The sequence below is a fragment of the Amblyraja radiata genome, chromosome 9 (assembly GCF_010909765.2).
Source record: "Amblyraja radiata isolate CabotCenter1 chromosome 9, sAmbRad1.1.pri, whole genome shotgun sequence".
NCBI classification, from domain to species: domain Eukaryota; kingdom Metazoa; phylum Chordata; class Chondrichthyes; order Rajiformes; family Rajidae; genus Amblyraja; species Amblyraja radiata.
In genome coordinates this window covers 24,843,638-24,871,417 of record NC_045964.1, presented here as the reverse complement: position 1 = coordinate 24,871,417, position 27,780 = coordinate 24,843,638, and the positions used below count along the sequence as shown (strand labels likewise).

General features: G+C 43.1%; 1 protein-coding gene across 3 annotated transcripts in view; it reads right to left on the bottom strand.

The window, feature by feature from the left end:
• pals1 (protein associated with LIN7 1, MAGUK family member) overlaps window positions 1-27,780 on the bottom strand; it is an 84,679-nt gene that overhangs the window by 30,817 nt on the left and 26,082 nt on the right. For 2 of the 3 annotated variants that reach the window (XM_033026900.1, XM_033026897.1), the window contains exons 2-3: window positions 8,286-8,353; window positions 3,282-3,791 (exon numbers count right to left, since the gene is read on the bottom strand). In XM_033026900.1, the coding sequence (XP_032882791.1) occupies window positions 3,282-3,648 (367 nt within the window). In that variant the 5' untranslated portion in view covers window positions 3,649-3,791; window positions 8,286-8,353. Of the gene's footprint in view, window positions 1-3,281; window positions 3,806-8,285; window positions 8,354-27,780 lie in introns of all 3 variants that reach the window. The other variant, XM_033026898.1, reaches the window with a different exon arrangement.

Below are 27,780 nucleotides of genomic sequence, written 5' to 3'. Positions count from 1 at the left end.
CATCTTTTCGAAATAAAAATCAGGATGTACATTTTCATTTAACTTTTCTACCTTGTATGTAGGCTGATGTGCACCAACAGTGGTGCAACGGTAAAATTGCTACCTTATAGCGCCAGAGACCTGGTTTCGATCCTGACTATGGGTGCCGTCTATATGGAGTTTCTACATTCTCCCTGTGACCAAGTGGGTTTTCTTTCAATGCTCCGGTTTCCTCCCACATTCCAGACGTACAAGTTTGTAGGTTCATTGGCTTCTGTAAAATGTCCCTAGCATGTAGGATACAACTACTGTATGGGTGATCACTGGTAGGCATGGACGCGATGGGCCAAAGGGCCTGCTTTCACATTGTATCTCTAAATAAAATCTACAAAGATTTTTAAATGATAATCCCATTTCTTAAATCAGGAAGGTTTGACAATGAAGTTGCATCTATTAAAATTTAGCTGAAAATATATGTTTATTTAGTTTATTGTCACATGTACCGAGGTACAGTGAAAATCTTTTTTTGTTGCGTGCTAACCAGTGAGCAGAATGACAATACATGATTACAATCAATCCATTTACAGTGTATAGATACATGATATGGGAATAACGTTTAATGCAAGGCAAAGCCAGCAAAGTCCGGTCAAGGATAGTCTAAGGGACATCAGAGGTAGATAGTAGAGATAAGCAGCACATTCTACCCACTGAGATAGAGTGGAAACTGGCCCTTGGGCCCCACAGAGTCCACACCAACCAGTGATCACTCCATACACTAGCACTATCCTATACACCAAGGACAATTTACAGAAGCCAATTAACCTATAACTCTGTACGTGTGGGAGGAAACCGGAGCAGAGAAAACCCATGCACACAGAGAGACGGTACAAATTCTGTACAGACAGCACCCGTAGTCAGGATTGAACCCATAGCGCTGTAAGGCAACAACTCTACCGCTCTGCCACTGTGCCGCCCTTACCCAAAGGTTATACCCAAATACACATTATCCTAATATATCTCACACCTATCCCTGCCATTACCACACCAACTCTCACTATATTCTACCATTCCTCTACGCACTAGGGTCAACTTAGTGGCTAATAAATCTATCAACTCATACATTTTTGGATGAGAGAAGAAACCAAAGCACTTGGAAAAAACCCACAGGGAGAACATGCATATTCCACATATGTGCTACCGAAGGTCAGGATTGAAACTGGGGACACAGGAGACACAAGGAATTGCAGTAGCTGGAATCTTGAGCAAAATATGAAATGCTGAAGGGACTCAACGGGTCAGGCAGAATCTGTGGAGGGAATGGATAGATGAATTCTGACTCGAAACATCGCATGTCCACTCACTGCACTGCTTGACCCACTGAGTTCCTCCAGCATTTTGTGTTTTGAAATAGGATTGCTGGATCCATGAGACAGCGACTCTACTCGCTGCAGCACTGTGCCAGTAATGTCACACTGTAAACTTAATGCTGGCTAGCTACCATTTGTATCTCCACAAAGATATGCTGAATTTGAACCCTATCAATTTTGTGTTGTGGGTGGGCCTGATGTTATACACAAATGACTCAAACACAAGTTCCACAGTGGAAGCTGCAAGGTGCTAAGATGCGACATCTACCAGAACGTTTTATAAAAAATGCTAGAATTTAAACCGTGATAGTATGCATTTTAAACTTTGACATGCTTAGCAAACAGAAAAAGATGTAAATGAATGCCCATGAAACAGAAAACGGTTAAAAGAAAATCATGAATGAAATTAATTTGGCATTCATCACCAATCATTAAAAAAGCAAAGCAAATGGAGAAATAGACCCAAAACCACAACTTATTGCCAATTGAATGCCACAAATGCTCACCTTTGACCTATAAGGTTTAAGGATCCACTAGTATTGACATAGTGCCCAAAGCTGCCAGGATACAAAATGACATGGCTTTGAAATGTGGCAAGCCATGTACATGGTAATACAGCGGGTGAGGCAGCATCTATGGTGCGAAGGAGTAGGTGACACTTCGGGTCGAGACCCTCCATCAGTCTGAAGAAGGGTCTCGACCCGAAACGTCACCTATTCCTTCGCTCCATAGATGCTGCCTCACCCGCTGAGTTTCTCCAGTAATTTTGTCTACCTTCAATTTTTCCAGCATCTGCTGTTCTTTCTTAAACATGTACATGGTAATGTTATTATGTGCCTTGGCCAGAATAAGTTCTGTTCATGAAACCATCAATCAATGAAAAAAAATAACATCCTATTTTTTATTAAAATTTAAAGGAACAAAAATCAAATCAAAAACACCAAACACCAAAAAGGTGTTGAAATAAATGAATCGCCTCTTGAATATAATAAAAAGAGACCGTACTCAGGGAAGAGTCTAAAGTCTAAAGGTGGCATTACAGGCCAAGGACAGGCAGCAAATTCAATGTTTCTCCTTTCAGATTGGAATTCGGGGCTTGGCTTCACTTGCTGAAAAGTATCAATAGTTCACTGTATAATTGCTGGCAATTCACAAGTCCACCCCACAATCTTAACAGATTATAGCAGTCATCAAAACTGTAAGGTGAGCAAAAAGAAAATAATATTGAAAATAAAAACCTATGGTGACTAAGATCATCACGAGAGATTGGGGACAAGAGAAGTGAATTCTATTTCAGCACTCAAAGCACTATTGACAAGTAAAAAAATAATTGTTGTAAAGTATAAAGTTAATTGCTTTACTTTTTATGCATTGGTTTGGTTAATTTAATAATTATATTTTAAATGAAAATCAGAGGGGGATGAACAGGAAAACAGAAGTGACAAAAGTTGGGTACCATGTAGGGGCTAATATTGACATTGTGGATTAAAATGCTTTCTGTACTACTTCTGTACTGGGCTTCTGTACTATTTAAAGCATAGCAGTGCAAATATCAATAGGAAAATGAGCATTTGTGGCAAGATTTAATGTTATTTTACTGTAAATTGTAAGGTTTAAATTTACACGTGGTTATCATGACCTTTGTTGTTACTTTGTATGTGTAGTATTAGCAACAATCTAATTTTTACATCAAGATATATTTGCAACAATTTCAATTTAGAGTATGATACCTGGTGTGCCATAAAGGATTAACATTTTATATTTAAATTGAGATGTGTTAATCTGTTAGCTATGTCCTCATTATATCTTGGAAATAGTAATTATGTAAGCACATCCCATGCTCTTCTGTACTAGTATAATAATATTTTATTGGCAGTACTATGAATTTTATGTAAGAGCTCAGAATGACTTATTCACACAAATTATATTACATACCAAGAACTTTAACTGCATTGCTGGGTCCCTCTAAAACAAAATCCTCTTCCTTATCAAACGTTGGATTATCAATGCCCACTTTAGGTTGAACTTGTGCCAGTTTCTTCAGTCGAATGGAAGAATTGAGGTCAAACTCCTGTTTTTTTCCCTCTTCTTCTCGCCTACGACGCATATCATCCTGTTGCTGGCGAATCCTCTCCAACTGAGCACTTCTGCGTATTGGCATGGTTCGTGAGCCCAAATCATCAGGGCAATCGACAGCCATTTCTCGGTGTCTTGCTGGCTCATCACGAGATGAAAGGTCTAAGTTCTTAGCATCACTGTCTGATTCATCTGTAATGTGCCCATTCATGTGCGAGGTAGTCATGACTGAAATTTTAGTCCTTCAATGACTAGTATCTGGAACCTGCACTTGAAATTCGGTTCCTTCTCAGAAGATTCATGTTAATGATGATAGAGGTACTTTCTGACGTGAACTTCACATTCCAGTCTACTTAAACTGAGATTAACCTGGAGGAAGAAAACTGCTGGTTAGAAAAAAAGGTTCAATCCACTGGAAAATGTCGTTCAAATAAAAAATAATCCACTCCTTCAACATTTACTTATCTTCCCACTACTATTTCTTTATGTGTACACAAACCCATACTACTATAACAGTTCATGAACAAAGCCCTCCCAAACTCTCCAATACAATATTTAACACTCAAGTTTTCGTTTCAGGTTTCCCTTGTCTGTGCAAAGAAATAACCAGTCAGTGAATTTCAATAACAGGATCCACTGCATTACTCTCAACCAATTTCAACAGCAAGGCTCCCACTTTTCTCCCAAATGTTCCCATTTTCCGTCACAACCCAGACCATTTAGGAGCGGACAGCATGATTCAGCCCTGCATTTAATGCCCCACCATCGTCTTCAACAGCAATATTCTGAGGTCTCGAGCTCACCCCCCCAAACCTCAGCTGTTTTTTCTAAAGACCATCTTTAAAATTTATTCCAATCTCTTGATTATTTCCCCAAGTATATGTTGTAGTTCAAATGATTTCTTATTTCCTCAACTGCTTTGGTAAAGGCTGAAAATGGTACCGCTTATCAAAGTGGGCTGCATTCTCTGTCGCATCTTTGCAACTATTATGTTAAACTACACAGTCACCAATCCTGAAGTTTCTGTCCATTTCATGGAGTGATAGCTGCCTAAATCATCACCATCACTAAATCCAAGTACAGGTGCACAACCTTTTATCCGAAATTCCAAATAACGAAAAGCTCCGAATAGCGGACATTTTTTCGGTCCTTGAAGAAAGGTCCTTGAAAACGTTCACCGAGGGCGGCCCGCAGAGGTGACAGCGGAACCTCCGGTCGGTCCTCGAAGAAAGGGGAACTAAATCCCCATTCATAAAAGAGAAGGTGAGGGTATATTGCGCGGGAGGGTTAATAATTGACAATCTACTGATGCCTGCCCGCTGAGTTAAACAGTTCCCATGGTAGACTCACGATACACAGTGTATCGTGAGTCTTGCGTGGGAACTTTTTAACTCAGCGGGCAGGCAGCAGCAGATTGTCGCTCCCTTCAGTTTCACCCCACCTACACCCCTCTGCTTCCCGGCCATGTGTGTGACCCCTTCCCTCCCCTCTCCAGCTCCCCGCCCATTGCACCGGCGCGGGGGCTTTGCACTGTCTTCACGTCGGCGATGCCAGCAGGTCAGTGCCAGTCACCGGAGACGTCAGGACCAACGGGACACCGACTGCAAGCACGGAGATCCCAGAGACTCACAGCCAGCAGCAACTCTAGCCCAGCCCCGTTCCAACTCCAGAGGAACCCGGGTTGCGGATGAAGGGGCGCAGTTCGGGCTGTGGGCGAACTGCCACTTGTCGCTGTAGCGGCCCATCGGGGAGCGGGTTCCTGTTGGTCCTGACGTCTCCGGCCACCCACCTGGACAGGAGCTGAGAGACGTCAGGACCACCAGAAGCCGCTCCCCGATGGGCCGCTACGGTGACAAGTAGCAGTTCGCCCACAGCCCGAGCTGCGCCCCCTCATCGGGACACCGACCCCCAGGCCTACTGCAAGCACGGAGATCCCAGATCAGCGACTCCAGCCCAGCCCCGCTCCAACTCCAGAGGAACACGCTCCCCGTAGGGGCAGAAGCTGATGGTGTGCAAGGTACGTCTTGTTCTTGGGGTGGCGCAGCTCGGGCTGTGGGCGAACTGCCACTTGTCGCCGTAGCGGCCCATCGGGGAGCGGATTCCTCTGGAGTTGGAGGGACAGGGAGACACAGCGGCTTTTGAGAATGGTGGGCAATCACTTCCAAAGTTCTGCCCACACAGTCAGTACACCTCTCCTACACTTGTCTCCCGCACTAAGATCATCTCGCAGAGAATGATCCCAGCCTAACCCTCCCTATTCTCTCCTATTCTGCAAGAAAAAACTACATTGAAGACTCAAACTCGCGATCGAGTAACTGCCGGGATCGAGGCACAAACTTGCGACCTTGCGGATATGAGCCGAGCACTCTACCACTGAGCCAGCCGTTAAAATCTACGCTAAAAATCTTCCATTCCGAAAGCCGAAAAATTCCGAATTACGAAAAGTGTCTGGTCCCAAGGCTTTCGGATAAAAGGTTGCGCACCTGTAATTATGTTGAGAAATATCTGGACTTTCATTCAGTTAGATTTAGGGTAGGATATAAATCCAATCATAATGATTGCCTGACAACCAAATGGTATCAAAGTGTCTGTGAAAGTAGAATCGCACTCCATTTCCATATGTCAAGAACTCTCTCGGCCTCAAGAGGATCTTGTGCTGGACTGAGGGACTGAAATAAACCAAATCCACACCCTCTGTGAAAAACATACCCCTCAGATCTTTCTTTAATTTCTCCCCTCTAACTTGTGTCTTCTAGTTGTTGCCTTTGACTACATCTCTGACATTACAGTGAGAACAAACCCAGCTCATTCAATCTCTCCTTATAATTACAGCAGAGATTTTAAAACCGGGATCACAAAAACTTGGTGGGGGATGTGTCCCCTCTGGCCCCCCCGGGTTTTCCGCCCCTGCAAGGAACTGCCGATTCTGGAATATTGCATAGAACACAAAGTGCTGGAGTAACTCAGCGGGTCAGGTAGCATCCCTGGAGGAATAGAGTCACTTTATAAATTCATTATTGCAGCAAAGTCATCAGAAATGGTCAAAGTTTACTCTCCAAATTAAACATGAGTTTATCCGTCCAGTCACTCTACACCACCATCCCCCACCCGGAGGGTCTTAAAGCCCTCTGTTTCTTCCTCGACTGCAGAACCATCCAATCCACGTCTACTAATACTCTCCTCCGCCTAACGGAGCTGGTCCTTACCCTCAACAACATTTCCTTTGACTCCTCCCATTTCCTCCAAATCCAAGGTGTAGCTATGGGCACGCGCATGGGTCCCAGCTATGCATGCCTCTTTGTAGGGTACGTCGAACAATCCTTGTTCGAGGCATACCGTGGTCCTATCCCCGAACTCTACCTCCGCTACATTGACGACTGCATTGGTGCTACCTCCTTCACCCACGCAGAACTCACTGACTTCATCCATTTCACCACTAACTTCCATCCGGCACTCAAATTCACCTGGACCATTTCCGACATCTCCCTACCGTTTCCAGACCTCACCATCTCCATCGCAGGTAACAGACTACTGACCGACATCCACTACAAACCCACTGACTCCCATGGCTATCTGGACTACACTTCTTCCCACCCTGCTTCCTGTAAGGACTCTATCCCCTACTCCCAATTCCTCCGCTACGCCACATCTGCACCCAGGATGAGGTGTTCCAAACCAGGGCATTCTTCAGGGGACAGGGGTTCCCCTCTTCGACTATAGATGAGGCTCTCACCAGGGTCTCCTCTATATCCCGCAGCTCCGCTCTCATTCCCCATCCCCCCACTCGTAAAAAGGACAGTCCCCCTTCTCACCTTCCACCCTACCAGCCATCACATACAACATATAATCCTCCAACATTTTCGCCACCTCCAATGGGATCCCACCACCGGCCATATCTTCCCGTCTCCTCCCCTTTCGGCTTTCCGCAAAGACCGTTCCCTCCGTAACTCCCTAGTCAATTTGTCCCTTCTCACCCAAACCACCCCCTCCCCTGGTACTTTCCCTTGCAAGCGCAGGAAATGCTACACTTGTCGCTTTACCTACCCCCTCGACTCCATCCAAGGACCCAAGCAGTCTTTCCAGGTGCAGCAGAGGTTCACCTGCACCTCCTCCAACCTCATCTATTGCATCCACTGTTCCAGGTGTCAACTGTTCTACATCGATGAGACCAAGCACAGGCTTGGCGATCGTTTCGCCCAACAACTCCGCTCAGTTTGCAATAACTAACCTGATCTCCCAGTGGCTCAGCACTTCAACTCCCCCTCCCATTCTAAATCCGACCTTTCTGGCCTGGGCCTCCTCCGTGGCAAGAGTGAGTCCCACCGCAAATTGGAGGAGCAGCACCACATATTTTGCTTGGGTAGTTTACACCCCAGTGGTATGAACATTGACCTCCAATTTCAGGTAGTCCTTGCTTTCTTCCTCCTTCCCCTCCCCTTCACAGCTCTCCACCAGCCTACTGTCTCTGCCTCTTCCTTTCTTTTTCCCATCTCCCCCCCCACACATCAGTCTGAAGAAGGGTCTAGACCCGAAACGTCGTCTATTCCTTCACTCTCTAGATGCTGCCTCACCTGCGGAGTTTCTCCAACATTTTTGTCTACCTTCGATTTTTTCAGCATCTGCAGTTCTTTGTTAAACTATGAGTTTATTACAAATTCCTTAGTTTCAGCTACAGCAATTTTTCCATTTTTACTCCCCCTCGTACATAATGGCATTTAAAAAAAAACCTGACTTTTTCTTCTCCCCCAGGTTTTTAGAACAGCTGTAATTACTAATTTAGTCTGGATTAGCATTCTAAAGAACGACGTATGTTTCTATAGTCAGGCATCACGATGCCCTGGCACCATATCAAAAGATACTTACATCATTGGGAGAATTTCCACGTTTTAACTTCTTTCTGTCCCACATCAAATTAAGTTTTGCTTGGCTGCCTGTACAATATAGAAATATTTTGTTTGAAAACAAGTAATCATCAACATGCACAACCACATTTGCCAGATCTAGTCTCAGACAGCTTAGGCTAGATCTTAAGAATCTGTAATAAATCACAACTGTCATAAACAATAGACCTCAATTATCTGATCAATTTACGCAAGTTGCTTTGGAGCAATGATTTTCCTGTTATCAGTTGTATGAAACAGTGGCAACATACTCGTTATTTTTTTCTTATGGCTGTTAAGTGGGTGTATGATAGCTCAGAATGCAATATATATCATATCACTATTATGCAGTCAGATATGGCCACAAGGGCATGTCCATTTTCTCTCCTTCAGCCTTCAAAAACATATAATCAGCCCAGTTTTGCTGACAGTACAGAATCTAGCTTGTACATTAAAAGTTTAATAAAAAATCTATTTGCAGTCATGAGACATGACTCATTTTCAAATATTACAAACAGCACACCAAACCTTTAAACCAATCTAAAGCCCTTTGATAATTACAGGCCACCTTGAAATGGGTCTCAGGATTCACTACCACAGTCAACTATCTGGACTATCTTGCAAGGCATTCTGTTTTGTGGGATGGCTCCAGCAAATTAAAAAAACGACCCGATGAATTGCAGGGCAACTAGTTAATACATCAGCATTTCAGCAGGTTCCACTGCTTAATGTCCACCGTGGCTTAATGGCCACGGGACAATCGCCATTGCCCGCCGGGGGCTTTGACTTTGACTCTGACATCGGGGGGGGGGGGGGGGGAGTGCAGTGGAGAGAAAAGTTTTTTGGCCTTCCATCACAGCAATGTGATGGATGTTTATGTAAATTATGTTGTGTCTTGGGTCTATTTGTTTGTAATGTATGGCTGCAGAAACGGCATTTCGTTTGGACCTCAAGGGGTCCAAATGACAATAAATTGAATTGAATTGAATTAAAGCAGTCATGTTTAGCGATAATAAATTGTCTTCCTCAAATATGAATAATAATTTAAAATGTAAGTTAAGAAAACAGAGGTAGTTTCACATAACTACATCAATTCACACATTACAGTCCAAACATAATTGTGGGGGGGGGGGGGGGGGGGGGGGGTCATATTCCCTTTTTCCTTCCCTTCTGCATAAGTAGAATTTCCAAACAGTTCATAAAAGTTTTATTACAACTGCTCATATTCCAAGAGATTAGAGAATTTTCTGAAATGGAAATTATGAAAGCCATTGATTTGCTAATTGAATTAGCAAAAATTGATTGACCATTACAGCACACAATTAGCGGTAAAACTATTTTCATGGCTCACAGCACAATTCCTACCTTTTGGTCAACAGAGCATACTGGAGAACAGGGTTAATGCTTCAGTGTAGTACTGACATTTTTCAGAAGTGATACCAAAATGAGTTACTGAGGATCATACATGAAACATTCCATTGCACCACTTGAAAGAATAGCACAGGTGGTTTTATTAGTGATTAACAGCGTCAAATTAATTGACATTACTGCCAAGTGCAAGGCAGTCTATTTTCAAATTATTCTCAATGTGTGTACATCATTGTCATCAACATGACAATAAAATTGACACTTTGTCATTGAAGGGATGGTTCCCAGTGTCCTCCATAATGTTTGGGACAAAGACCCATCAATAATTTATTTGCCTCTGTACTCCACAATTTGAGATTTGTAATAGAAAAAATCACATGTGGTTAAAGTGCATATTGTCAGATTTTAATAAAGGCCATTTTGATACATTTTGGTTTCACCATGTAGAAATTACAGCAGTATTTATACATAGTTCCCCCCACTTCAGGGCACCATAATGTTTGGGACACAGCAACGTCATGTAAATGAAGGTAGTCCTGTTTAGTATTTTGTTGCATATATCCTTTGCATGCAATAGAAACATAGAAAATAGGTGCAGGAGAAGACCATTCGGCCCTTCGAGCCAGCACCGCCATTCATTGCGATCATGGCTGATCATCCCCAATCAATAACCTGTGCCTGCCTTCACCTCATATCCCTTGATTCCATTAGCCCCTAGAGCTCTATCTAACTCCCTCTTAAATCCATCCAGTGATTTGGCCTTCACTGCCTTCCATCAGTGAGGAATGTGGTGGAGTCACTGTGGTGGATGTTTATGTGAAAATGTATTAAGTGCGTTCTGTTGATTTTTATTTGTATGATTGACTTGGGAAATGAAATTCCTCGTATGTTGCAAAACATACTTGGCTAATAAAGTATTATTGTATTTATCTTGGCATCAAGGTCAGTGTTGGCTGATGGGGTCGTTCCTGCGCTGTACTAAGTATGGAGTATAAAGTAGGGATGTTTTGATATGAATTTACAGCGTTTTGGTGAGAATACTGTTTATAATTTATGGTCTCCTTTTTAAAAAAGGATGTGCTTGCATTCAAGGTAATGCAGCAAAGGTTCAGTAAATTGATTCCTGATTAGGAGTTCACATATGAGGAATATGCAGTATAGAAGAATGAGAGATCTTATGGAAATAAAATCCTGAGGAGAATTGTTGAAGCTGTAATAACATTGAGTCGATCAACTTCAAATACAAGTTCTTTATTGAGTGAATATACAGAGGAAACACATAGTAGCACTATCATCTCCAGACTCCAGGACTAACTAACTGATGGTTGTACTGTCACAATATGCCAGCCGAATGATATATAGAAAACTTGGACTGGATCATGGACCGGGTGTACATCACTAAACACAAACATGATAAGATCAGCTAACGTAAATTTATGCTTGCTGCTAATAATGTATACATGATAATTATGACATCACAATATATGGATGTAAACACTAATAGACTACAGTCAATCATTGGAGAATACACACAAGCAAAATGAATAAAATGAATGATGTTAATCAATGGGTTGGATAAAGTCCATAGCCAATGTTTGGACTTGGGGTTAGGCTTGCAAACCCGTCTTGCATGTGTACGGTACAAACCCTCAGTTTCCCCCTTTTCAGGTGACTTCATAGTAGGTGTAGGTACGTCTGGCAATGGTTTTAAAGAAGTCTTTTCAGCAGGAGACTTAGCAGGTGACAACCCTGTGGACTTTATCGGTAATATCGGCATCAAACCAGGTGGCTCATGAGCTGGCATCAGAACTAGCTCAGGGTCAGCAGGCACCCGATCACCCCTCAATCCTGCAGTGTCCCCACTGGACCATAGAGTGACATTCGAGCATTCGGGGACATTCGAGCATTCGTGCGAATACTGTTGGCTCTGGCTCGATTACTGGTAGAATGTGTCTTCTGTTCCACCTGTAGACCCCTCCTTCTGATCTGATCAGGTAAGATCGTGGCTCTGGGCAGGATTCCTCCATGATACCCAGACGGTCGTAACCTTTGCCGTCTGCAAACAAACTACTTGGCCCTCCGACAGAGGTGGAGAGGGCTGCTGGTCTTGCCATAGTATCCCTTCTGGACGTTGCACTTGTATTGCAATCAGGCCTGCACTGCCAAGGGCTCGCGGGCTTGGGGTTGTAGTAGCTGCTTAGCAACAGGAAGGGCAGTGCGTGTCTGCCTGGACATCAGGCATTGTGCTGGCGAACCCAGCACAGGATCCCGAGAAACGTTGCAAAGGTTAAGCAAGTCCAGAAACACATCGGATCCGGCTCTGCTGGACCTTTCCATGACTTTTTTGGCACTACGGACAGCTCATTCCGCCAGTCCATTAGATTGTGGGTATTCCCCAATGCTTGACTGTAGTCTATTAGTGCTTACATCCGTATATTGTGATGTCATAGTTTATCAGATATACTTTATTAGCCACAAGCTTAAATTTAAGGAGGATGTATATTGAGATTAATCCCGTCCGCTGCAGGCAGGTTCTCAGGGATGTTTACAGTGGTATCATCAGATACATTGTGAGAAGATTCTGACTGTAGCAGGTGCACTGCTAGTTTGGTCTCGTATTTGCTAGCATGGGAACGGCAGCAATTCCAGAAATAGTTTCCGCGATTGCAACCATGACAAATTTTCCCAAAAGCTGGACATTTCTCCCGTTTGAGCCACCACAGTTGGTACATTCACTGATAGATTGTGCTCCAGGCCTGCCAGGCATGTCCTTTGGTCAGCATTGCATTCTGAAATACATTCTATGCTCAAGGCAGACTGCGGTGTGGAGCTCAAAGAGTGAGCATTTGTTACCTCGTGGATACGACAAGTCTGTTCAGCCTTGTTTATGGTGAGATCTGAGGCACGTAGCAGATCCCTTCTCAATTTGTCATTAAGGACACCACACACGAGCCTGTCTGATGAGCTCTTCACAAAGATCACCAAATCTGCAACTGCTGGCAATGTGTTTCAGCGAGTTGATATAAGCTTCAACAGGCTCATCTGGCTTCTGGCTGCACACAAAAAACTTTTGGCGTTTCATGATAAGATTGGTCCGCGGGTCACAAAGCCATCTAAACTTGTTCTTCAAGCATATCAGATCGTGGATCGATTCCGTTGGTGTAACGATTGCACCAGCTGCATCGTGCACAGCCGTTGCATAGACAAACAGCTTTGCTCGTCGAATTGCCTCCAGACCAGCCGAGTTGAGAATAGATGCTTGGACTCGTGGGGGCTTGTCATGATGAGCAGCATCCATGTAGACATCGTATTCTTCTTCGAAAACACGCCATCGTTCTCTGATGTCAGCATCAAATACTAACGGTCAGGCTTACGTAGGGTCAGCCATGGCAAAAACTATTAACGTCGTACAAAATAAAAACAGTAAAATCAATGGAGGAGTCAGTTCTTCACTTCTGACACCATGTTGAAGCTGTAATAACATTGAGTCGATTAACTTCAAATACAAGTTCTTTATTGAGTGAATATGTAGAGAAAACACATAGTAGTACTATCTTCTCCAGACTTCAGGACTAACTAACTAACTTATGGCTAAACTGTCACTATATGCCAGCCGAATTATATATAAAAAAAACCTGAACTGGATTATGGACCGGGTGCAAATCATTAAACACAGACACGATCAGATCAGCAAACGTGATTGATCTATAAGAATGACATGGTGGATGCCATGAGGAGGTTTATATGAAGTAGATGGAACAAGTGGACATAGATTTGAATCATCAATGTGCCCATTTCAATCAGGGAAGCAGGAAATGCTTCTCTCAGAAGGTTGTGAATCTTCAAAATTCTCTACCCCAAAGAGAACATAATCACTATGTGTGAACAAAATTACTAATATTCAGTAGAGATTGGCTTGCATTTAAATCACAAGCAAGCCATGGGGTATGGTAAAAGTGAGAACATGAAGTTGATGCCAAGAATGCATCAGCTATCATTATCCTGTGTGGCAGTTGAAGGGCCAATTAGCCTACTCTCTTTTATTTTGCATATTGTGTGTAGAATAATCTACATATAGTTTATATTTTTTTATTTCTTGCCTTCCATGAATGATCTTTCAACCTGATATTCGAAGAGCCTCTCTGCTGCATGATCAATAAATGATACAAACAACCTGATTATGTAAATCTTAGTGCATCGCATTCAAGACTGATATGTAACATAGTTTGTTTTTTTTAATCTTGAGGACAGCAGATTTTAGGTTTCCCCTACTTACTTTAACCTAAGAATTTTTCTCATTCAATCCCAAACATCTGTTTACTTTTCTGACACTTTGACAACTGCCGTGAACAACCCCAGCTGGGAGAACAAAATCCCTACACCCATCCTGTTTTGACCCTTAGGAGTATGGCATGTTTCTATGAAATCACCTCCCATTCTTTGTTAAGCAAGCTTGAGGTCATTCTGCATAATTGCTTCTCAGAGAACATTCCCCAACTATCTCAGCAACTCTTAAATCAGAAGTGGCCAGGTGTACTGCTGAACTGTTTCCTTGCCAAAGCTAGAAGGCAGTGACAGAATATGGGATCAATGTATCAGATCACCACAAATATAAATTACTTTATACAGATCCTTCCCAGGTTACAAATGGCCAACTTACGAGGTGAGCGAACACTTCAGAGATTGGCAAGATTTATTTGCTGGGTGCAGGCTTCTTCTGAGGGAACTCAGTTCACAACTGCATTTCCAACTTACGAACTATTTGAGTTGCTGACAGTCCTCAGGAATGGAACTCTGTTGTAATCTGGGGATGACCCATCAAGAATGGGAAATTTGAACATTTGAAAGAGTTAATCGCTATTAGCTAGGGTTACTTGAGAGGAAATATAATGCTGACTCATGTAGCAAAAAACTGAAATACTGCTGGTGCCTTGTATGGGGGTAACTGATAACTGAAATACTGCTGACTCGTGTAGATGTGAGCGAAACTTGCAATCCTTGGAAAAACCACAGAACGGAATATGCCTGGGAAGCTAACTACAGAACGGCAGTTGACCGAACTGACGTACATTGATCACTGTTCCGCAGAAGATAAGTCACTAGAACAGACGTCAGCAGTTGTGCTCCTCGGCAGTACTTTTTGGAAAAATGACCAAGGCATTTACTTGACTTTAAGAGTATATAAGAAATTGTAAAACACTGAATCTTTAAGTGGCTGCTCGGGGAGTACTGAGTGTATTGATATACTTTCTGTACTGGTCCCCACCACCCTCAATGATGAATTGAGTAAAGCTTAACCTTTTGTATTGTTGTCTGTTTTAAGTAGTGAACTTAATCATTGGTTTAGTCGGCAGGATTTCGCTGGGACCATCAACAGGCGACTGATTAAGAGGCCGCAGTTTGACCGGGGCCGGATGGTGAGAAAAAAAAAGTGCACTAGTCGGACCCCTTGAGACCGACCTCCTGAAGAAGCTCCCGGGAAAACTCAGGTCCCTCGTCAGAAGGTTGATCTGGTTCCCTGCCGAAATTCTTAGAAGCAGACAACGAAGGTAAGACCTACTTTATTGAGAATTTGCTACTAAGAAAGTAGTTGGCTACTAGTAAGAGGTTTTGGTACTAGGAGAGTAGTCAGTAAGGTATTTTGCTACTGGGAAAGTAGTTGGCAATTGGATAGAGCAAACTAAAAAGGTTTGTCGTAAATTAACATGTTTTTTGCTACTGAGTAAGTAATTGGTGATTGGATATAGCAAACAAAAAAAGTTAGTCGTTCACAAAGTAGCCGGGCTGAGAGAGACTCGCGGCTATGTGGAATAATCTGGATAAAAGTGATGGGGGATCGCCCCGTCCCACATATATGTTATTTGAATCCTAAAAGTAACAAAGACTATAGAATGTTAAGTTTTAAGCTAACCAAACATTTGGTAGATGAATTCTAGCCAGTCGGAGGAACATGGAATGTAGAAACTGTTAAAAAGGCAGAAAAGAGATAGAGGATGGTATACCTAAGAATTGGGATGTGTAACAAGCAGAATGTAATTGGTAACAAGAGGAAAAGGCCAAAAAAGAAAAGACATGATTGAGTCGCAAATTAAGCGACAATTGGTAACAAAAAAAGAGGACAAAAGGTGCCAAAACGAAATAACCCCAGGGACCCCTTGTCTGGCATGGCAACCCTGTTTGTAGAAAAGGGGAAGGAGGAGCAGTAATTGAGGCTATCAGTGAGATAGTTAAACAAAGCAGAGCATCATTGAGACAGGATGTTACCGAATTCTGCACATTGGTCCCCACAGAACCAAAGTTTCTAGTAGACAGAATGGCCTTGCCAAGACATGGGCGATGTAAAGTTAATACAGAGGGACTCTTCTGCCGCGCAACGCAGTTTTTGGAAACGAGAGGGCTGTGCCATTGACTCTTTTGCTTGCCTCTGGCTCAGCCCTCTCGGACAAGTTTGCATCTGATGTTTTTCTGCCTGTTCTTTTATATTATATACACTTCCTTACCCATGCTGGTAAGGAGGGAAAACAATGGAGATACACCTTACAATTTAAAAACCTAATTGTAATGCCCATTTTCTTTGTGAAAATTCCATGTTAATTCAGTAAATGTGTGGAATAGTGGGCAAGCTTATGAGCGTATTTGGGTGTATCAAAGTTTTAAGAGTTTGAATAATTTCATTGAGGTGTGTATAATTGTGTTTTACTTTTGAGTGAGAATTTTATTGTGAATATATGTGAGATTTAGCATATTGCATGAGGTGTGGCTACTTGTGAGTAAATGTCACAGAAAAAAATGTATAAAGTAAGTGAGTTTAAAGATTGTTATATGTTGGTGGAACTGCTTCTGGGTGAATGTTGAATTAATCCTTTAATTCAGATTAAAAAAAGGATATCATTGAATGATTTTGCCCTTCTACGTAATAAATAATTGTAGAGTCTCATGTGTTTTACGAGGTAGTGTCTGAACTTCCTGTGGGAATCAGTGAGCATCTCATGACCATCCGTCTGGTGCTTGCCAACAACCAGATGACAACAGTTGTGAGTGCCTATGCCCCTACTTCAGACTTGGAAGAGGAAGCAAAAGAGACCTTCCATGCCTGCTTGAATGAGACACTGTCTAAAATCCCCAGGGAGGATAAGATTATTCTCCTAGGAGACTTCAACGCCAGGGTCGGCCGGGACAATTACCTCTGGCAGGGTACCATAGGAAAGGAAGGTATCGGGAATATCAACTCCAATGGAGCTCTGCTTCAAAGTAAATGTGCTCAGCATCTCTAATACCCTCTTTCGCCAGAAAAATAAACTTACGGTATCTTGGAGACACCCACTCTCCAAACAGTGGCATCTCATTGACTATGTCATGGTACGAGCCAGGTACTGTATTATAATTTTGCTGCATGTCATTGTGGTATACATCATGCCTTGATTTGTGAATATGTTTAGTTTGTGACTTTATTTGAAGCAGAAATAACATGTGAATGTAGACAAAAGTGCTGGAGAAACTCAGCGGATGCGGCAGCATCTATGGAGCAAAGGAAATAGGCAACGTTTCCGACTGGTAACTACGCACTTCGTCCGAGCACGTTATCGCATGCGTCATGCAAACCGTCTTAAATGACCATCTAAACTGTCATTCGGCAGCCTAAAAAGCTGCCGAGGTTGCCCGACTGGCAACAGTGAAAAAAAGTTAAGTGAGAGCCCTGCCTTCATAGACCTGACAAAGGCTTTTGACTCAGTAGGCTCTTTGGAGCATACTATAAAGGTACGGTTATCACGACAAGTATATCAGAATTTTGAGGCTTCTACAAGATGGCATGTCGGTCAGCGCTCAGCAACTGTGGCTCTGAGTCCATGCCCTTCACTGTGGAAACAGGGGTCAAACAGGGATGCATCATCGCATCCACCCTGTTTGTCGTCTTCATTGCTACCATACTTCAAGCTCATGTACGCCATTGCAGAGCACTCTGCAGAAGACCTCCGGGGCTTCCTGAATGCCTTTGCCAAGGCATACAGAGCGATGGGCCTAACCTTAAATATCAAGGATACCCAGGTCCTACATCAACCTACACCTAACCAGCCGTCTACCAAGCTCATTATAAAAGTGGACGACACCACTCTTGAAAACGTTGACCACTTCCCCTACCTTGGCAGCATTCTTTCCTCCTCAAAAGCTGACATCGACTCTGAAGTCAACCATCGCCTGAGTTGTGCCAGTGGAGCCTACGCCAGACTCAGGAAAAGAGTCTTTGAAGACCGAGACCTAAAGGCTCAAACAAAACTGCTGGTCTACAGAGCCGTTGTCCTCTCCACCCTGTTGTATGGAGTCAAATCATGGACCACCTACAGCAGGTATCTGAGAGCCCTGGAACAATACCATCAAAGATCCTTACGAAAGATTCTGAGGATCAGCTAGGAGGAGAAACACACCAACATCAGTGTTTTGGAGGAAGCCAACATGACCAGCATCACCACCACAATAATGCAGCAGCAACTTCGATGGACTGGCCATGTCATCCGCATGTCCAACACACGTCTCACTGAACAAATCCTGTATTCTCAATTGAAGGAAGGCCGGCGAGCCCCCGGCGGACCAAAGAAACGCTTCAAGGACAACATCAAGAACAGTCTGAAGAATTTCCATATCACATCGAGCAACTGGGAACACATTGCACTGGACAGGCACTCCTGGAGGAAATCCATGCAGGAAGGAGCTGCACGTCACGAATTGTATCACAGAGACAAAGCGACAGCACCGTAAGGAGAGAGAGAAGGGGGCTCGACGACTACCAACCACCGCCAATCTCCACTGCCCACGTTGCATGAAGGCGTGTGGATCGTGGATCGGCCTCTAGGCATCTGCAGACCCACAAGTAGATGACCCTATGGAGGACAGTCATACTCGTTTCGAGTGACCGCCGATGATGAAGTTTTTAAGAAGTTGCAGTTGTGTGCGGGTGGGGCCACACACAATTATTTTATTTTCCCTTGTTCTTTGGATATGCTTATCTATTTGTGTGGCAATTAACGGGTTATTCTTTGTTTTCTCTTAACTTTTAAACAGAGGAGAGATGCAAATATGCAGTTTGTTTAGTCTTATCCATGTTTTAAGTTTGTTTTCGTTCTATTTCTTATCTTTTTAATTGAGTTCAAAAAGAGACCTGGATGCTTTTGGCATCCTGGTTAAAGTGTTAGATGAGATTGGAGATGCCAATATCGCAGAAAAAAAGTTAATTTGGGAAAATTGTGATTAATATACATTTATACTAGGAATTAGAAATTGTGAATTTGGGGAGATAGATTGGAACAATTGGGAATAATTTTTTTAATTGTTTTTTCTTAATAATGATCAATTTTTAAAGGGTTTAACGATATTGGCAAATAGTTATGGATTACTGAGTTTGAGTTCTTTTGGGAAAGCTTGTTTTGATGTGATCACGGTGTTTGTCTTTTAGAATGCAAATGAGCAGCCAGGTTTCCTGTCCCCTGGCAAGTAAATGTGTGGCCCCTTTTAAGCCGGGATAGAAAGTAAATGAGATCAGGGTTTGGGATATACCACGGCTCAAATTAGTGGATTGCCCCCACAGCCCAGTTGTTATTGTAACCAAGGAGGCAAGGGGGTATACTTAGGGAACAGCACCTGCACCAAGGTTAGTGCTAGTGGCTCGCCGCGTCCAATAAATGGGACGTATTTTGTGTGCGGATTCTGGGCATATCCATGGTTACCTGGTATGCCACCCGAGGATGAGAAGAACTGGGAAAGGTTGATCAGGCCAACCTACAACTGAAGGGATTGGCCTTCGCTGTCCCTCACATGTGAGCTGTGTAACATCTAATGGAATTGTATATCCCCATGAGGGCTAAGCGAAGTCAAAGCGATTCTGGATGATTGCCTTCCCACATTACGGGACAGCCCACCTATCATGGGAATTGATTAATATGGCCTCTGCATTGGAGAAATTGGTTAATGAAACTGCGGATGCCTTTACCTACACGCAAAAGGCCCTCTCATCCAAAACAGCTGAATTGGTTGCACTTCGCACTATAGACCTGTAGAATAAAAGGAGGGACTTGTGCTTTTATAGGGCAGGAATGCTGCAACTATGTCCCTGATGAATCCTCTAGCATTACTAACATGGCTGCCCACATATCCCAGGAATTTAACATTGGGAGCCTGATTCAGCCCATTTGCCATACGTCCCTGCCAACAACCGCCAAACAAGTCCTAAAATGGCTGGGAATGATCAATTACTGCAGACAGTAGATCCCTAACATCACCACGATGACCAAACATCTGACTCCGTACACCTCTATGAATGGCACCTTTCAGCTTGGCGACATGGCAGAAAAGGCCTTTCTACAATTAAAGACTGACTTAGCCAGTGCTCTGGCCCTTGGCCGACCACTATATGACCGACCTTTCCTGCTTTATTGCACGGTAATGGATGGCTGCTCAACAGCTGTCTTGACTCAGAAACATAGCAACAAGCACCGCCCTGTGGCATATTATTCATCCAAGTTGGATCCTGTAGCATTGGGCTACCCTTACTGCACTCAGATTCTATCGGCAATCTACAACAGCCTCCAATCAGCTGCCCTATAGATATCGGCAATCGCCTTGCCGATGAGGCCGCTAAAAAAGCTTCTAAGACTAACCAGGTTGTTGTGCCCCGAATGATGAAGCACACTAAAAATTCTGGTAAGAATCAGTCTCCTCTGGAAAAAGGAATGCCAACCATCCAGGAAGTACTTCAAATGCAGGACGCTCCTGCACAGGTAAAACAGCTGTGGCAGGACCAGGGTTGTGTGTACGATCCTGTCACTAACTTATGGGTTACGCCTGCCGCCCAGACTTGCATGTCTGACGAGCTTGCGTTGTGGGTTATTGAATGTGTACACTTTGCAACTCATTGTGGTGCCAAGGGTGTAAGTGATATGCTTTTAGAGACCTGGTGACATCCGAAACTTCTGGACTTGTCCCAGCCTATCAGCCAGCGATGTCTGATTTGCCAGCAGCATAATCCAGGTAAAGGCTTGCCCTGTGAACCAGATAAGACCGCTTTACCAGCAGGTCCCTTTGAGACCTTGCAAATGGACTACATTGAGTTGGAAAGATGCCAGTGTTATAAGTATGTTCTTGTAATTGTCGATGTTTTCAGTAAATGGACTGAATCATACCCGACCACTGACAATAAGGCCTCTACCGTTGTAAAAATATTGTTACGCGAAATCATACCGCGATTCAGTGTTCCTGCACGTTTAAGTTCAGATAATTGTCCTCATTTTATTGCTGCTGTAAACAAAGAAATGTGCCAACAATTACAGATACATCAACAGCTCCATTGTGCGTATCGACCTCAGGCCGCCGGATTGGTGGAACGGGCAAATCAGACTTTGAAAACCAAATTAGCAAAATTAGTGGCACAGACTGGCTTAACATGGTTAAAACTGCTTCCTGCAGCTCTTTTTCAGATATGGACCACTCCTTCTGGTACAGCACGACCAAGAACGGAACTCACTATCAAAACATGGAGGGGACGGGGGACGACAATTTTATGGTCGACCTTTATGTACGCCATGGAATGACCATGCCCCCGCAGCGGTCCATTTACTCCAGATGACTGAGGAAATGACATCCTATGTATTAATTTTAACTCGTGCTTTGCGAACTTCTCATTCACAGGTCAGGGCTGCATATGGTGAGGCGCCAGCGCTCAAAGTTCCATCTAATATTGAGCCAGGTTGCTATGTGCTGGTCAGTAACTGGACGCGTAAGCACCTCGCCCCACTTTGGGATGGTCCCTTCCAGGTCCTCCTCGCCACTCTGACTGCTGCCAAGGTCGAGGGTCGTGCTCCATGGGTTCATCTGCACCACTGCAAATTGATTGGGGAGCCCAATCAAAAGGGGGGGGGGGGGGGGGGGGGAGAAGAGTAATTTTATTTTCAACTTAAGAGTTTTTTTAGTTTTTACATTTCTGCTTTGCTTGGCAGTTGTACCCTTATAAGTTTAGTTTTAAATCCTTATTTGGTTAAGAATATGCGACTGATTACTGGACTTACTGACGGAAGGACGGTTAACTTGAGTGAATAGTTGATCGTCAATTAAGTAAGAAATTAGCTTTTTGTGAGCCTTTGCATATTCCAGATAAATTAAAATGAGGCGATTCATCCTGCTATGCATCCTGATGCTACTGCAGGAGGAGGGAAATGAAGGAAAAATTTGACGGTGTCCCGGGGCAACCAAGCAGTATTTCACCTCTGCAAAGGAGATGTGGCACAATGCAATGGCCCAGATGCCTTTGGAACCTTACTCTTTTATCCCTTCTCAAACTTTTTTTCCCCATCGATTCGAGAATCTGTTGCAATTTTTCCTGTACTCACTTCCCCTTCAACTCCATCTTTATACTCCCAATTTGTCAATCCCTCCCCCCCACTATTTAGTTTAAACCCACACGTGTAGCCCTAGCAAACCTGCCTGCCAGAATGTCTGTCCCCCTCCAGTTAAGGTGTAACCCGTCCCTTTTGTACAGGTCACCCTCTATCCCAGAAGAGATCCCAGTGGGCTATAAATCTAAATCCTTGCTCCCTGCACTACCCCTCAGCCACACATTCAGATTCCCTATCTCCCTGTTCCTGTCCTCACTAGCACGAGGTACTGGAAGCAATCCAGAGATAACCACCCTTGAAGTCCTGCCTTTCAGTCTTTTTCCCAACTCTCTGAACTCATGTTGGAGAACCTCCTTCCTCTTCATCCCGATGTCATTTGTGCCTACTGCTGGCTGTTCACCTTCTCTCTCTCTCTCTCTCTCATGTTCTGAATTCGGCTCATGACATCCTGAACCCTGGCACCAGGGAGGCAACAGACCATCCTCGCGTCTCGTCTGCCACCACAGAATCTCCTGTCTGCTCCTTGGACAATGGACTCACCCACCACTATGGCTCTGCCTGACGCTGGTCTCGCCGGTCGAGTCCCATCTCTAGGATTGGAGCCACCAATGTGTCCGCCACTCGGACTGGAAACAAAGTTTTCCCCGACAGTTCCCAAGAGGGCGTACCTGTTTTCGTTAGGCGCAGCCACCTGGGTCTCCTGTACTCCACGGGTACCACCTTTTCTCTCAGTCACACACCTTCGTTCTTCCCGTATCCTCAGCGTGACAACCTCACTGAAGGTCCTGTCCAGGAAACTCTTGTTTTCCCGGATGTTCCTGAGGTCATCCAGCTACTTTACCAGTGCCCGAACACAGTCCTTCAGGAGCTGAAGCTGGACACACTTGCCATAGTTGTAGCAGCCAGAGACTCCATCTGTGTCCCTGGGCTCCCACATTCTGCAAGCATCACTGTCTCATCTGTCCTGTCTTGTGTTCACCACGTCCCGTCCTCGCGAGCTTTTGCGTAGCCTCCTATCCTCAGCCTCCTCGCCGAAGACTCACACTTAACTCACAAGGCACCTCCCTCACTGCCGCTCCCTTGGAGCAGCCTTACTTATATTGACTGAGAAATTGCCTCATTTACAAATTCCTCAGTTTTAAACTGTTTTTCCCCTGTGAGTTACTCACCTTTCCCACGGGTTTCAGCCAATAAGCTCTTCTCCCTGCTTCGCTTTGATTGCTCCTTGTCCAAGATCCACATCAGCACTGGGCTAATACTGGCTTTTGGGCACTCTTTTTCCCCTCTGACTCACCTTTCCCACATTGCCTATTCCATGGCATAGGCAAGTAGAAATTTCTACAGCGGGAGGTCACACCCACACAGAGACCAAAAAGGTATCAAAGAATATGGGTTTAGTACAAGGGAGTGGTAGAGGTAAAATAATTTGATGAATAATGGACAGGCATCACAAGTGTGATCCAAAAGTAAATATAAATAGCATAAATATTAACATTGGCACTGAATATCATTAATACTAGAGCTGAGAGGCAAATGCTGGGTAAAATAAATACCAGGTAAGGATTTAGTTATGATTTATGAAGATTTAAATTCAGTTAGGAATCTTGAAAAACAGCCATTGTACATTTTCCTAAAATGTTCTATTTCATAATGCTCACCTGTAAAATAAAATCTACAGAAGTAAATAATGGAGAACAACAATATCAAGATGCGCATTAGAACCATCTCTGGGCCTTTAATTATATTACTATCAAATAAATCTTAGGAGTTTCAACATCATTATAATAACTTCAACAGCCACAATAAATATTAGCACCTTTCCAGTTATAGGTATCTTTCTGAAAATCTCCAATGTTAGTGGCAACACAGTAAGCAAAATAAGCTGTCCTTGCTTTAAACTGCACTCATTTATATCAAATTATGATTTCTGGGTCAGACTCCAGGCCCACAACAAGAAATTCAAGTTAAATTAAACTATGTGGCAGCAAGCACCTTTATTTTCAATTGAGAAGCTAATTTGCCTGTTTAAAAATAGAATTATCTTTTTTTTTGAAATGCGAGCTTTGGATTAGGCTTTAATATAAAAAGATCAATTGTCATTTTAACTCCGAACTCATAAAGTAGCTGTAAATCTGTTCCAGTAATAACGTTGTTTAGTTAAGCTTAATGTAATCAAACTAAGTCGAATGTGGTTTCACGAAAGATGGATAATGTATGATAGAATTTGTTCAAGGATGTGCAAGTTCGCAAGGATGTAACAAGAGGAACATGGAAAATACAGTATTTGGATTTGACCACACGAAAGGCTGGTGCAAAAAGTCAAGCTCATGGAATTGGGGAAAGGTGTTGGCATGCATTTAAGATTGGTTATCACACGAAAGGCGGAGTATTAGAATTATCAATCTTTTGCACGTTGGATGTAATTAGTAAGGTGCTCCATGGATCGGTCCTTGGCCCTCAACTAGTTATTCTTCATATTAGTGATCAGAAGCCTTGGGGCGGGGGGGGGGGCAGTGTGTAAAGTCGCCAAAAAATGTTTTGAAGTAACTCAATGGGTCAGGTGGCAAGTTTGAAGAGAGGTGGGGGTGGTACAAAGCTTAGTAAGTGATAGGTGGGTAGTCCACGTCAGAAAATGGTCAAATAAGCTGGAGCAACAGGAATCGCAGTGGGCTGTAACCAAAATATCAATGATTCATGTTCTCCAGAGATGCTGCCTGACCCATTGAATTACTTCAGCATTTTGTATATATTTTTTCTGAATCAGCATCTGTAGTTTCTTGTGTCTGTAAAGTACCCAAGTTTGTTGCAACAGTATAAATAGATTGAGCGAATAGAATAAAAATTGACAAATGGAGCAAAATGTGTGGAAATGTAAGGTCATGCACTTCTGAAAGGAATTTAAGGACAGACTTATCTAAATGGATAAAATTAGCAGATGAGCAGAGTATTCTTGTGCATGATTTACAAAATGTCAGCAAGCAGGTGCAGGTCAAAAATGCAAGCAGCATGTTGGCCTTTATTGGCAGTGGGTTGGACTTCAGAAATGGGAGAGTGGTGATACAATCTTACAGGGTACTAACAATGTCATAACTGGAGGACTGCACATCTAATCTAAGGAATCATATACTGGCATTATAGGCACTTAAAACATGATTCACCAGGACAATTCCTGGATCAAAGGGTTGAAACTAAACTAGTTCTCTTTTTCATGGGTTAAGACAGGGGTCGGCAACCTACGGCCCGTAACCCATAATCATCCGACCAGCGGGCGGATTTTTTTTACCGTAATCATCCGGCCCGCAGAGCGCCCGCCCCATGCACGGCCGAGCACCCGCCCCGAGCTCTGGCTGTACCGCATCCTGCGCAAAGCCGCCGGCACGGCCGTGCACCTTCTGTGAACACGTTTAAGAAAGAACTGCAGATGCTGGAAAAATCGAAGGTAGACAAAAATGCTGGAGAAACTCAGCGAGTGAGACAGGCAAGGAATGCATGAGGCTGCCTCACCCGCTGAGTTTCTCCAGCATTTTTGTCTACCTTCTGTGAACACATGATTTGATGCCTGCCATCCGGGGTAGGATGGGGGCAGGATCCATGTGTACAATTGATAGATGTGGCCTACCATCCGCTCACAGATATGCGTCCCGGCCCCTATGCAGAAGAAGGTCGCCGACCGCTGGGTTAAGAGATTCCTTAGTCAGTCAGGCATGACATTCCCAATGAGGTGTTTATTATCCTGAATATTTTCCTTTGTTCCTGATAAATCTCTTCCCAAAACAAAACTCAGAGCAGTGTATCTGTTTCAAACAACTGGTATCAGACACACAAACAATGCAACGTATCAATGCAGCTGACCAAATGTAACTAGTGCCTTAATACTGGGAATGGGTGTCCTGGGAGGACACTTAAATATTTTTTTTCAGTGAATTTGGAGAAATTTGTGGAAACAGCTTTTTTTGGTTTCTTTCAGGTGCTTTGAGATGTTTGCCACATATGCGAACAGATTACACCAAAGCTCTGCCGTCCTGTCACATTGAATCATGAGTGGTGGTAGACAATTAAACATCAGGGGGGAGAGAAATAGGGTGAAGGGTGCTTAAAAAAACCTCAGGAAAATTATCACTGATCACAAACTCAACTGGACCAAGCACAGAAGTACAGTAACAAGAAGAACAGGTCAGAGGTTGGTAATTCTGCAGCAATGACATCCCCAAAGTCTTTCCAACATTTCCACAGCACAAGTCAGAACAGTTGGTTATCAATATGCTTCTTCCAGTACAACTTCAACAACACTCACGTTGTTCGACACCATCTATCAAGCTGCTCTCCATTTTAATGGAGCTGAAAACTACTTATAAATAAAGTGGTTATTTCCCATAAATCTCCTGTCTAACCTAGTTTAATACCTATGGATGACATTTTCATTGGACTCCAAAGGGAAATGTATGTGTAAATATAAATCAGTGCACAATGATAGAAGTACACCAATGGAATTTTGGACTATCTTTTAAGCAATTAAATCGGATTGACAAAGCCACTGAAGGCAAGTTTAATAGTGCCTGACTTCTTCCTTAATGCAGCCTTATTTTGATGTCGCTGTGTGGTCCTCTGGCAATCCAACCTTCACTACAGTTAAGACTGCAAATTTCCACTAGAAAGTGGTATTCAAACAAAACACAATTGTGACAGCCTGCCAGGTCACAGACTCAAAACTCACTAGGAATTTAAAATTCAATTAAAGTAATGCTGAGCATGAAAATTTGTTCACCACGATTATTAAGATCATGTGCATAAATTCTTCCCCAGTTGACGTGAATTTCTGATGCACTGCTTTATTGGCATGGATACTTTGGAACCTAAAGTTACATTTATTTCATAATGCATCTGTGTACTTTACAGATAAGTTAACTATGTGAAGCTTACTTTCATCACTCCTCCAGTCACTGCATGGTTTTGTTGTTTAAACAAAGTAAATGATTGGAATGATAGACACAAAAAGCTGGAGTAACTCAGCGGGACAACAGCATCTCTGGAGAGAAGGAATGGGTGATATTTCGGGTCGAGAGCCTTCTTTGGAATGGTTAGTGATAAGGGAAACAAGAGTTATAGACTGTGATGTGGAGAAATAAAGAACAATGAATTAAATGATTGGAATGTTTGGAATTCCTGATGGTACAAGGTTATTTGGGAGTTAACAATTTTGTCAATGGCTACAATACTCATGTTGTGTATCAACTCTTTACATTCAGCATGAATCATTCATAATTCATTTTAGAAGTAATTTGAAATACAGTGGATAAATTGGATGCTTAAATGTTCCCTGATACCCAAAAACTAGTTAAAGGTACAGAGCTTACATTCTCCTTTACAACAAATCGTTGTTTAGTTGTACAATACAATGAATCTGATACATTTGAGATGGCACCAGAATAATGTATAAAAACATAAGCATAATTAAAAGTCTTATATCATTTGTATACTCCTAACCCATACATAATTGCAGATGAAACTCGATCACTCCAAATGATCCAATAAGTCATTCAATTGTCAAAATGCGGGTCCCATTGGAGATGGGTAACATGTATCTGTCAGCATCACTCTTAACTTGCAGTCAAAATTTAAAAGAAAAATTAAATGAAGAAATATTTCTGAGCAGACATTTTGACCATCCATGGTTTTAGAAAAAGTGATTTTAAGCTACAGCTGACATGCCATAAAAAGGTAGACAAAAAA